Genomic DNA, 12916 nt, shown 5'->3' with positions numbered 1-12916 from the left:
ATGGAGTAACTGAGGTACTCACTGAGTCAAGAGGAAGCAAGGAGGCCGTGGGGAATATGGGTTCCCAGTTAATGAATCCATAGGCATGAAGATCTGGAAACCTTCAGGAGACCCTGGTAAGAAAGTAGCTATACCATCCCATCACCAGAGTAGGTCAGTTCGGGCTGTCTCTCGACCACTGCCAGCAGTCTGTTGTGTGGGTATCTTTGTGGATTTCTGTGGGCCTCTCTAGCACTTTGCTTCTTCCTATTCTCATATGGTCTTTATTTACCATGGTCTCCTATTCCTTGTTCTCCCTCTCTGTTGTTGATCCAGCTGGGATCTCCCGCTCCCCCAAGCTCTCTTTCCCTCAACCCTCGCCTTTCATTACCCCCACTCATGTCCAGGCTGTTCATGTAGATCTCATTCCATTTCTCTGTCATTGGGTGATCCCTGTGTCTTTCTTGGGGTCCTGTTTTCCAGGTAGCCTCCCTGGTGATGTGAGTAGCAGACAAGTCATCCTTGTTTCATGTCTAGTATCCTGCTATGAGTGAGTACATACCATGTTTGTCTTTCTGAGTCTGGGTTACCTCACTCAGGATGATTTTTTCTAGATCCATCCATTTGTCTGCAAACCTCATGATGCCATTGTTTTTCTCTGCTGAGTAGTATTCCATTGTGTATATGTACCACATTTTGTTTATCCATTCTTCAGTTGAAGGGCATCTGGGTTGTTTCCATGTTCTGGCTATTAAAAACAATGCTGATATGAACATAACTGAACAAGTGCTCTTATGGTGTGGTTGAGCATTTCTTGGGTATATGCCCAAGAGTGGTATAGCTGGATCTTGGGGGAGATTGATTCCCAATTTTCTAAGAAAGCGCCATATTGATTTCCAAAGTGGTTGTACAAGCTTGCATTCCCACCAGCAGTGGAGGAGAGTTCCCCTAATTGTTGTGCTAGAAACCTCATCCAACTACTGAGGGATCTGGATGCAGAAATCCATGACTAGGCCCCGGGTGGATCTCTGGGAGTCCAATTAGCGAGAATGAGGAGGGTTTATATGAGCGAGAATTGTTGAGACCAAGGTTGGATAAAGCACAGGGACAAATAGCCAAATGAATGGAAACACATGAACTATGAACCAATGGCTGAGGGGTCCCCACTGGATCAGGCCCTCTGAATGGGTGAGACAGTTGATTGGCTTGATCTGTTTGGGAGGCACCCAGGCAGTGGGACCAGATCTTGTGCTCATTGCATGAGTTGGCTGTTTGAAACCTGGGGCCTATGCAGGATTGTTTGGCTCGGCCTGGGAGGAGGGGACTAGACCTACCTGGACTGAGTCTACCAGGTTGACCTCAGTCTGTGGGGAAGGCTTTGCCCTGGAGGAGATGGGAATGGGGGGGGGTTGGGGGGAAGGTGAGGGGGACGGGAGGGGGGAGAACAAGGGAATCCGTGGCTGATATGTAGAACTGAATTGTATTGCAAAATAAATTAATAAAAAAAAAAAAAAAAGAAAGTAGCTATACACCATAGAGACTTCATGTTGGATCATATCCCCCAAGAGATTATAAAAAAGTAAGAAATTGTTTTGCTGTTTTTTTTTCTTTTTCCCTTAATAAAATGGGGGACCACAGGTAAGATTTAAAGGTGATATAGTGAGCTAAACTCTTGGAAAGATACATCAAGTGGAAATTGCAATGATAGCGAAACTGAGAAATAATAGGCAGGGATAATATTAGAAATCTACAGAAATATTCTAAATTCAAAACAAAAATTAACCTAGGGCTGGAATGTGGGTCTGTTGGTAGACTTGTTAACTAGCATGCATTAAGTCCCGGGTTTGATACTGAGTGTTTTGTGATGGTGTACATCTAGCACTAAAGAGATAGAGACAGAAGGATCAAGAGTTCAAGGCCAGCATTGTTTACCAAGACCCTTCCTCCAAAATCAAAAATAAGAATATATGTGTTGTATGTGTTTTTGCATTGTGAGGACACATCCAGATTAGTACGCAGAGGTTTGCATATATATGTAGAGGTGAGAGTTTAACATCTATAAATAGAGGCTTTTCTCAATCCTGCCCCATCCTATAGCCATTTCCAAATAATCATTCAGAGGCTTGTATTAATTATAAATATTTGGCCAATAGCTCAGGCTTATTACTAACTAGCTCTTACATTTAAATTAACCCATATTTCTTATCTATGCATTGCCACGTGGTTTGTGACTTGTTATATCATTTTCTATACTTCTTGCTTCCCCTGTGGTAGGCTGGAATCTGCCCCAACTCCATCCTTCTTCATCTGTAGTCTTCAGTTTGATTGTATGGCCTAACCTTATTCTGCCTCATCATTAGAGAAAGATCTTTATTTATTAACCAATGAGAGCAACACATATTCACAGCTTACAGAAAGACTATCCTACAGCAAACATCAGAACTTCCCACTGTAGATCTGCAAACAGAGTCTCTCACTTGGACAAAATCACTTGCTAATTGGGATTCTCTGGCTACCTAGCTTGTCCTGAAGACTTTCTGTCTTCACTACCCACATGCTAGGAGTACGGAAAGTATGCCAGGCCCGTTCTGCATTTAACTGGGTGCTCTGATCCAAACTCTGGTCCTCACAGTTGTACATTAACTGAGCCATCTTTCTAGTGACAAACATATTTTGCTTGGCAGAATATCCTCAAGTTCCCTCCATGTTCTAGCATACATCAGATTTTTGTCTGTTTCAAGACTGAACAGTATTTCACTGGATGTTTATAGTGCATCCTGTTTATTTATTCATCTAGTAGTCAATGCAGGTTATTTCTAAATTAGACTATTTCCAAAATGTCATTTTGAACATTATAATACAAAGTCCCTTTGAGACTTCATCTCTCCTTTACATGTATTGAAAACTGGAATTGCTAGCTATGTATGTTTGCAGAGGCCTGTAATCCCAGTCTTAGGAGGTACAGGCAAGTAGATCAGATGTTCAAGATCAGTCTTAGCTACATAATGACTTTGAGGTCACCTTGAGATGCATAAGATCCTTTCACACAAAATGAGAGTAAAAAGTGGAATTCCTGAGTTGTATGTTAACTCTTTTGTTTTGATTTGAGGTAGCACCATCCTGCTCCTTCACTTTCACACCCCTACTATCAGCACACAAAGGCACCAAGATTTCCCAATATTTGTTAATCTGCTATTGTTTTTATATTTGTTTTAATTCTAAATATTTACATTTATTTGAGCTGTTATGTAACATATGAAAATTTACACAATTCTGTGGTACCTTGTGAAATCTTGATGCATATAACACTTAAATCATGGTAAACTTATCAATCTCATGGGATGTATCACTTCTTTTTTTTTTTTTTTTGGTTTTTCGAGACAGGGTTTCTCTGTGTAGCTTTGCGCCTCTCCTGGAACTCACTTGGTAGCCCAGCCTGGCCTCGAACTCACAGAGATCCGCCTGGCTCTGCCTCCCGAGTGCTGGGATTAAAGGCGTGCGCCACCACCGCCCGGCGGGATGTATCACTTCTTAATGGTGGAAACACTCAAAAATTCTTCTAGGTTTTTTTTTTTTAATGTGCAGTTCACTGTCATTACCTATAGAAAACCTTCAGTGTTAAAGCACATAGAACTTATCATTTAAGTTAAGAACTTTTGTTCTACTGATCAAACCTTCTGATGCTTTCTTCCACTTGCCACAGCCTCTGTTAACTTCCACTTAACTGTGACTTCAATGACATCAGCCACTTTAGGATCTGAAAATGAATGAGAGCATGTCGTACTTGTCAGTCCAATGCCTGGTTTATTTTACTTAGTGTTATAATCTCAAGTTCTATCTATCTTGTTGCCAATGACAAGATTTTTATCATCTTTGGCTACATGGTATCCCATTATTCATAGGTACCACGTTTTCTTTTAATAGTCATCAGTTTCTAGTCACTTCTGTGTTTCCATTTCTTGGATCATATAAAGAGTAGAGAATGAATATGAGACTTGAACTATGTCTTAGAATGCTGGTTCATTGATTTTGATTAGATACACAGTGATATAATTGCTGATTTTATTGTGGTTCTGTTTTTAAGCTTTGAGGAAATTCAAACTGCTTTGCACAGGGCTCTAATTGTTTACATTCTTACCATCAATGAACAAGGGTTTTCTTTTCTACAAATCCTACTGTCTTTTTGATACCTGCCATTTTTATTAACTTACTTTTTATTTTCAATTTTTCATATGATATATTTAGATCATGTTCTTTACTTTCTCCCAACTCCTCCTAGATCCTCCCACCTCCTACCTACCCAACTTCATGACAATTGTCATTCTTATTGGAGTAGGGGGTGTCTGATCATTCTTTCAATCATTTTTCCTTCATTTATGAATAGTATATTTGAGCACATTTTCAAATTCTTTTGACTACTTTTATATCATCTAAGGATAAATTTCTATTCGAGTCTTCTGTTCATTTTTGAATCAGCTTTTGTTATTGCTGTTCAGCTATAACTTAAGGTAATTCAGCCAGCACAATATTCAAATTCACGGATTAATCTTCTCTTGGCTGTACTAGTACTAGCCTACTCTCAGCTTCACCATGATATATATATATATATAATGATAACCCTCAAGTTTATCTGGTTGGCTTCTGTATTTGTTCACGTGTCTTTGCAATCACCCCTGCATCTTCTCACAGTATTCTCATTTTGTCTTTTATGGGATTTTGCCTTTTATTATTCCAGTGGGAGAAAAACTCCAATATTATCTCAATATGCTTGCTTCTCCTTTTATATGCTGCCCTTTGAAAGCATTGATTAAATATCCTGGGTTACTCCTTCTGTCTTCCAGACCCAGCTTCTAGCTTCCCCATAGTTACTCTGGCTAAACTTTCTCTCTTTGTTTTCCAGTTCACCAGGTTAACTGTGTCCAACTGCTGGTTTTGATTATTCTACATACAGTGTTTGAATTTGAGGACTCTTGATCGATTTACTCTTTAGCTTTGCTCTTACATTGTATCTGTTTGGATATTTTATCATGTTCCTTTTTACTATCACAATGGACTTCACCTACGGGAATATGAGAGCATTACTTAGGACATTTCTCCAACAAAAGACTAAAATTTGTTCTTGTTATAGAAAAAAATGAGGCTCTTCTTATCTCCAATCAATTTAAATCTCCCACCTGACAAGTGAATTTCTTGCCAATACCTAGGAGTGTATTGCTCAAGGCATAAACCCTATGAAGATATTCTGACACTTGCATATATCTAAAGAAATGATAGAAAAATCTAGAGCAAAATGTTTTTTTTTTCAAAAATTCTTTTTTTTAAACAGGAATGATTTTCCCCACCTACTTATAACTAATGATTTATAAAATCTTTCTCTTAATCCTGTGGTCATTCTGTCTTGCTCTCACACTCATGAGTTACATTATCCCAAGCAGCAAATATTCCACAAAAAATGATGATTCTTGTGTGGGGTTTGTCTTGATGATTACCACATTTCTAAACTCTCATTTACTTACCTTTATAGCTTTAGCTGGCATGCATTTGTGTTTATGTGTGTGTGTGTGTGTGTGTGTGTGTGTGTGTGTATCTTGTGTGTGTCTGTGTGTATGTCTCTCTCTGTGTGTCTAATATACAGCCATTCATCTGTCTGTCTTGTGATTTTGATATATTTGAAAATTAACATTTATCATTCACCAGAGACTTTTGTGATAAGGAAGAACTTTGCAGACTATATCATTTGTGTTTAGTTCAAGAAAGTGAGTTTTTCCCAAACAGAGGAAAACTGAACTTTCTGAGAACCTTGCTCAAAGGCATTGTAGTGACTTAATCAAAAAACAGATGTTAAGAGTCAAAATACATTGTTTCAATATTTTCATTAAAAAGAAGAAAGATGCAGTGGTTTTTTAAACTATTTTTCTTCACATCACTACTTTTCTTTCATGAACAGTTTTAGGGTCCTCTAAAACAATGAGTTGTGGGCTTTAGTTATGGGGGAAAAAAAGACAAGTTTGATTTTACCTGTCAGGCTGGTAACCCAAAATGTCATCTGGGGCCAACAATCACAAAGATAGAAAGTTCTGATTGAGGCTGTGGTGTGCTCAGACAAAAAACACCCTCAGCCTCAGGCATTTTAGCCTTATACTTGAGTACTGTAGATAATTGATATGCCCTTATAATTCCAGATTATAGATGGAGCGTTTACTAAGTCACTGCAAATCTTTATGTTGAATGTATGCTGCACATGTCTGAGGAAATTTTCAACATATTGGAAATATATGTTGGTAACATATGTAAGAGTTTTGCTTTACAATTAAAGAGATGTACGCTCTCTAGTCCATATATTTGGTTCAATTAGTAAGCAATTTAAAATATTCTGAGCATCAGATTGATTTAAAAAGTATTTTATAAATATGTCTTCTAGTAAAACAATATTACATCCTCCAAAGGATTCTCAGAAATCCTTTATCTGTATGTTGCCTCAGGTTAAGATGAACAAAGATGTTGCAAAAAAAAAAAAAAAAAAACAAAAAACAAAAAACAAAAAAAAAAAACCTACATAACTGACACTGATAACAAAGAACCAGGGCCTCAGGGTTGGAGCCTGACCCCAAACCTCATTCTGTTAGCACTACCTCTCTGAAGCAGGTGAGCTCCAGAGGGTGGGACAGGAGGAAGTGCACCCTGAGAAAGAAGGAAAGTCTATTTGTAAAGAAATGTATTATTTTTGTCTCAACAACAACAAGAAGAACAAAATTAAAAGTATGCAATTGCACTCTAACGTAAGCCCACATTCAGAAGGCAGAGGTTTACCAGGGACAGGAGGGAGCCCTACACAGGGGAGGGGCTGGGGATGTGAGACTGGAGCCAGCACTGTGAGGGCCAGGCAGACTGAAGAAAGGCTTCTTGACCTTGCAAGTATAGTAGCCAGGCCCTGCCCACCTCACTGCTCCACAGCCCCCGCACAATCACTGGACTCCTGGTCCTCTTCTGCTTTGTTAGCAAGTTTTGTAAGTCTGGAGTTTTCTATTTTAATTGACTTTTCCCATTAAAAAATAAAAAATCTAGTTTGCTAGCTTACAGTGAGTGGGAAGATGTATTGATTCCATTGGAGTGAAGTAGCAGCTGCTTTGACTGGTCAGTAAGACAGGAAGCTCATGCCTGAGGACCACCTGAACCCTCAGTACCTCCACCCTTCCCACATCTCACTGATCATTCTGTCTTTTCATGTGTCCACCGAAAGGTCAAGGAGCTGGTGACTAAAGAACCCTGGCAGTACTAAATACTAGAAAATAAAGTGAAAAAAGAGACAAGTCCAGAGATAAGCTCTCAAATGCCATGAGTAATTACTAAAACAGTCCTACTATGCATTACTAATCTCCATGATTTGTAGCAGTTCACTTTAGTATGTTTCTCTTTCTAAAATGCCCCTGGGTGTTTAAAACACATCCCCAGGATTGTTTTTCAAGATGCCCAACTCACTAATCAAAGGAAAACAGTGCAGAGGCCCTCTTTAGTAGCACTAACTCTATACTTAAGTCATTACTACAGAGTCAACATTTGGAGGAGTGTTAAAATGCCTTTAGTTTTGTTCTCCTATTCCATTACATTCCTGATAATTGTCTGTGTTGAAAGGTGTTCAAGTCTGCTGGTTTGGGGAAGGTTGAAGTATTTTATTTCGCATAAGTAACAAGTCAGCACTTAAAACATTAAACAGCTCATTTGTTAATGACACACAGTACTCTCTCCTAACCAGACCTGTGTGGTACCAACTGCAGGAGCTGTTATTCTCACTCAAATCGTGGTCACTTCTTCCCACAAGACCAGTGTCTACCAGAGTCTGTTCCGAAGGCTGACTGGTGAATCATGGACTGTTACTCTAATTTTGACGATAATTGTTGCTTCAGGTTTCCTAATGCCTCAGCAGTTAGACATTAATGATTATGCATACCTTAAGAAGTGTTGATAAGGGAATGAGATTGCAATCTTGTACAATTTTAGCTGACAAATTAAAGTGTAAATTAGGTTTTCCCTTAGACAGAACATAACTTACCTGAGGAGCCAAGTGTATGTGAACCTTCGGTCACTCTCCATTTTCTTTATCCTGTTTTGCAGATATTCAGAGCATCAGAGGGTTAGCAGTGGACTGGGTTTCACGTAATTTATACTGGATTAGCTCAGAATTTGATGAAACACAAATTAATGTGGCCAGGCTAGATGGCTCTTTGAAAACCTCAATTATCCACGGAATCGATAAGCCGCAGTGCCTGGCAGCTCACCCAGTCAGGGGGTAAAGTATGATTTAAATTTTTTTTTTTTTTTACATTTTGTACTTTATTTCAGATTTTACAGAAAATGATTGTTTAATTCAGATGATACAGGTATTGAGGATCTAGTCAAAATGTAAATGTGAGTATGGAAATTGTTACAGAGATTCAGAGTTCTGGTGAGAGATTTTTATCTAAATGAAATGCAATTTACAAGTTCTCATTAGTGTGTATTTCTAGGGAATGAAAGTTTAGAACAAAAAGAGTTGTGGAGGAAAAGCAATTTCACTGGAATGGTGGTTGTGAACGTTTCCTTACTGCTTGGTCACTGCAAAGTCAGCCTGCTCTTGTCTCTGGTGACTTCAGGAGCCTGTGTGATACCAAAGTTTTCAGGAGGAACGGATGAAATGAGTTTCTTCCCATCTACAGATTCTAATTCCTTCTCAGCCAAGAGGATTCAGTTTTGATGAAGGACAAAATAAAAGCAGTTTGTTGTAGTCTTAGTTAAGCATCAGATTTGGATGGAGAAGGAAAATGAGAATAAGATAAAATTCTTTCAAAGAAAGGAAAACGGCAGAAGAGATGCTTTCCTCCTAGGAAAATGCGCAGGGGCCCAACACTTTTAGGCCTTTTGAAAAAAGAATTAATTCTATGCCCAGAATATGTTTTCTTACTTTATTATTTGCCATATGCTACTTTTCAATAAATGGACCTGCATGTAATATTCAATCCATATCTTTTGAATTAAGGAAACTGTACTGGACAGATGGAAATACAATAAACATGGCAAATATGGATGGAAGTAATATCAAGATTCTCTTTCAGAACCAAAAAGAACCAGTTGGTAAGTTTTTTTTAAAATATTAATAGTGACAGGTTTAATGTGATACACCTGCATGACTTTAAACACTGAAAAGATTACAGATTAGTAACATAAATTAGATCGAGTTGCTTGGTTCCATAGAACCGGTTTTCTCTATATGAGATGCCTTGTGTATGTGTGTGTGTGTGTGTGGGGGGGGGTGCTATTAAACTTCCTTAGCACACAGCCTGCCTGAGCATCTGTGTGGCAGATTCCTGTGTGCATATTATGATATTTGCTTGCTTCCACGTGCTCCCCTGTCTTCCCAACTCTGCCACTCTCCTCCTTGTGTTTTCCTGTATTCTGTTGTAGTACCCTTCCCCTCTTATCCTAGCTAGGGTTCTCATACTGCACTGAAAACCAGAACCATAAGCAACTTGTGGAGGAAAGGGGTTATCCACTTGCACATCACAGTCCATCATCAAAGGAAGTCAGAGTGGGAAATCAAGACCAGAAGCTGGAGATAGGAACCAACTGATGCAGAGGCCATGGGTGGGTGCTTTTATTGGTTTGCTCAATACAGCTTGCTCAGCTTACTGTCTTCTACACCCCAGGACCACCTGCTCAGGAGTGGCACCACCCACAATGGGCTGGGTCCTCCCATATCAATTACGAGTTAAGAAAATACACTATTGGCTTGCCCACAGGCCAGTCTGGTGGGGGCATTTTCTCAATCGAGGTTCTCTCTTCTCAAATGGCTCTACCCTGTGTCAAGTTGACAAAACTTAGCTGGAACACCTCTCTCTAGACCAATTTCTTTTTTCTCATGGATCCCTTTCCACTTTTATGTTATGCTCAGATGAGGATATTTAAATACAGATACCATGTATGGATGAAAATGTAGTATTTGTCTTGGGAGTCTGGCCTGTTTCACTTTATATAATGATCTTAGGTTCCATCTTTTTCCCCTGAAGATGCCATGATCATATTCTGCATAAAGCCAAAAAGACTGAATAAAATTCTGTTCTATTTATGTGTCACATTTGTTTTTATCAGTTTTTCTGTTGAACCTCTAACCACATTCCCTGTCTTGGTTTTTCTAAGTAATGTAAGCTATTTATAACTACAGATATGCAAGTATTGCTGTGTTAGGCTGACTTAAAGTCCTTCAGGTACATGCCCAGGATTGATGGAGCTGAATCATACAATAACGCTATTCTTGATTTTTTTAATTTAAATATTATTTATTTTGTCTGTATACCTGCATATGTTTCATGTGTGAGGGTATGTATATGTTTGAGAAAATGTGTGCATACAAATGTGGAGGTCAGATGTCAGCCTCAGCTTTAGAAACTGTCCACTTTGTGTCTGAGCCTAGGACTCAAGGCTTCTGTGGATACGAGGCTTGGATGTTCAAGAAGCCCCTAGGCTCTTCCTCAGCTCTGAGATTACATGTGGACACCAGCACACCTGACTTTTTACATGGGTGCTGGGTACTGAAGTCAGGTCTCAATGTTTATGTGGCAAGTGCTTTACTGGCTGAGCCACCTCCCTTACGTTTCTTCCATGGTTAAGGCCGTTGGATATTTTTTCCCACTGCTTGTTGGTAGTTTCTATTTCTTCTCCTGAGAATCATCAATTCAATTTATTAGGCCATGAATTGACTAGATATTTTGGCTTTTTGGATGCTTAATTTTTGAAGTTGTTCACATTTTCTGTATAGTAACCTTCTTTCCAGTGTGTGATTAGCACAATTTTTCTCCCACTGTCTCGCTGTCTCTTCACTCTGACAGTTGTTTCCTTTGTCATGCAAGAGCTTTCTAATATCATCAATCCTATTTCCAATATCATCAGTCCCATTATTTCCAATATCATCAATCCTATTTTCAATATCATCAATCCTATTTCCAATATCATCAGTCTCATTATTTCCAATATCATCAATCCTATTTTCAATATCATCAATCCTATTTCCAATATCATCAGTCCCATTATTTCCAATATCATCAATCCTATTTTCAATATCATCAATCCTATTTCCAATATCATCAGTCCTATTATTTCCAATATCATCAATCCTATTTCCAATATCATCAATCCTATTTCCAATATCATCAATCCTATTTGTCAATTCTCAAGGATATTTCCCTTTTAGAAGGTCCTTGTCCAGACCTATACTTGATGTTTTATTTACATTTCCTTTGAGAAGTTTCAGAATTCCAGAATTATGTTAATATCTTTGATGCATTTTGAGTTCACTTTGTACAGTGTAGAGATACAGATTTTCTACCAGTATTTTGTATGTGACTGTCTGGTTTCAATACTTGCTGAAAAGACTTTTTGCTTCCCAGTGCATGCTGTATGTAAAATATGTTTCAACACAAGAAAGGTCCTCATGACTTCACCAAAAATAACTCATAAACTTGTAATATAACTTTAGCAAAATAGGAGGATACAAAAATCAACATATAACATTCAGTAGCTTAGTAGAAAGTACTTGCTTAGTATGTGGTAGGCAAACCTAACACAAGCTACGAGGGGATTCAACATTATGACACAGAAGAAAGGAACTGAAAAAGACAGAAAGATGGATGGACTTTCCATATTTAGGGAATGATCGATAATATAAAACTAAATTTATTGCAGAAGTTACCTACATATTTAATATAATCCCCATCCAATTCCAATTCATGGGACTAAAAGAGTTAATCTGTAAATTTGCATGGAAGCATACAAAATCCAAAATAGCCAAAGCAATACGAGAAGGAAGGGTGGAGCTAGACATTTCACTGTGCCCAATCCCAAACTACAGCATAGAGCTACAATGACAAATCTGCACAGTGCTGACACAAAATCCAACATGTAGATCAATGGAAGAGAATAGAGATGTATAAATAAGCCTACTAAATTCTTAAGTGCTCTTTGGTTGGGTCTAGGATCCTATTTAGCACAAGAGCTAATTAATAAGAGAAAATTCTAAAAGTTTGGCTAAATTCACATGAACATGAGGGTCTTCAGGTAATTGTGAAGTCCAAAGAAATGTCCGAGCATGATACTTACCTTTAGACAAAGAACAGCTAATGCAGACGGAATGTGCAACAGGGGAAATCTGTGCCATGGTCGTGCTTTGTAGAGGTGTTTCTAACAGATATGTGCAGATGGGATTTATGAGACAGAAGTCAACTACTACTTCAGAGTTTATTTATTCAGATTCACTGTAACCAAGTTTCCACTTTGTAGTGATCAGATTTATCCTACCTTGATCCATGAAGGATAAGTGCCATCAAACACTGTGGATGGAAGATTGGCTGCACAGGGACAGAGTAGGTCAGCAATCCAAATGAAGAAAACCAGAATTCCTCAGATGATTTTAGCTAGAAATAACTGGTGTGTCAATTCATCATATTTTCTCTGAACTACTTCAGAGGCAAGGAGGAAAGATATTTGTCATCGAGACAGAAAAACAAGTCCTTTTAATCTGAAAATTTTTGCATCATTATAAACACTTGATTTGTTAAAAACAGAACAGTGCTGACATTCTTGAGCTGTTCCTACAAAACATTTTTGAAATCTCAAAAAATTATTTTAAGAGAGAGTATGTAACAGGTATCTCTGTGTACTAATGTAGTTTCTTTACCTCCATGTTTCTTTTCCCGCATTTTTATATCTCTGTGAGGCATGAATTATAACACTTGTTTCTAATTTCATAGTACCTCTTCAAAAAGACATAATAACTTGACTTTGCTTTTATATTAAGTAAGAAAATTATAAAATGTACAATAGAAAATCATTGTTTGATTTTGAGATGTATATAGAATATTTTTAAGATGAAAAAAAGTATTATAACCTTTTCATCAATAGTTTCTTCATA

At 38.1% G+C, this 12916-nt stretch overlaps 1 protein-coding gene across 5 annotated transcripts in view; it reads left to right on the top strand.

Moving 5' to 3' along the window:
• The window catches only part of Lrp1b (LDL receptor related protein 1B), a 1950932-nt gene that overhangs the window by 1302182 nt on the left and 635834 nt on the right, over positions 1 to 12916 (top strand). For all 5 annotated transcript variants that reach the window (XM_052726598.1, XM_052726596.1, XM_052726595.1 and 2 more), the window contains 2 exons: positions 8092 to 8266; positions 8993 to 9087. In XM_052726598.1, coding sequence (XP_052582558.1) covers positions 8092 to 8266; positions 8993 to 9087 — 270 coding nt within the window. The remainder of the gene's footprint in view (positions 1 to 8091; positions 8267 to 8992; positions 9088 to 12916) is intronic.

The sequence above is a fragment of the Peromyscus californicus genome, unplaced genomic scaffold (assembly GCF_007827085.1).
Source record: "Peromyscus californicus insignis strain IS unplaced genomic scaffold, ASM782708v3 Scaffold_7__1_contigs__length_154581171, whole genome shotgun sequence".
In the NCBI taxonomy this organism is placed as follows: Eukaryota; Metazoa; Chordata; class Mammalia; order Rodentia; family Cricetidae; genus Peromyscus; species Peromyscus californicus.
This window is presented reverse-complemented; position numbering and strand designations above follow the sequence as displayed.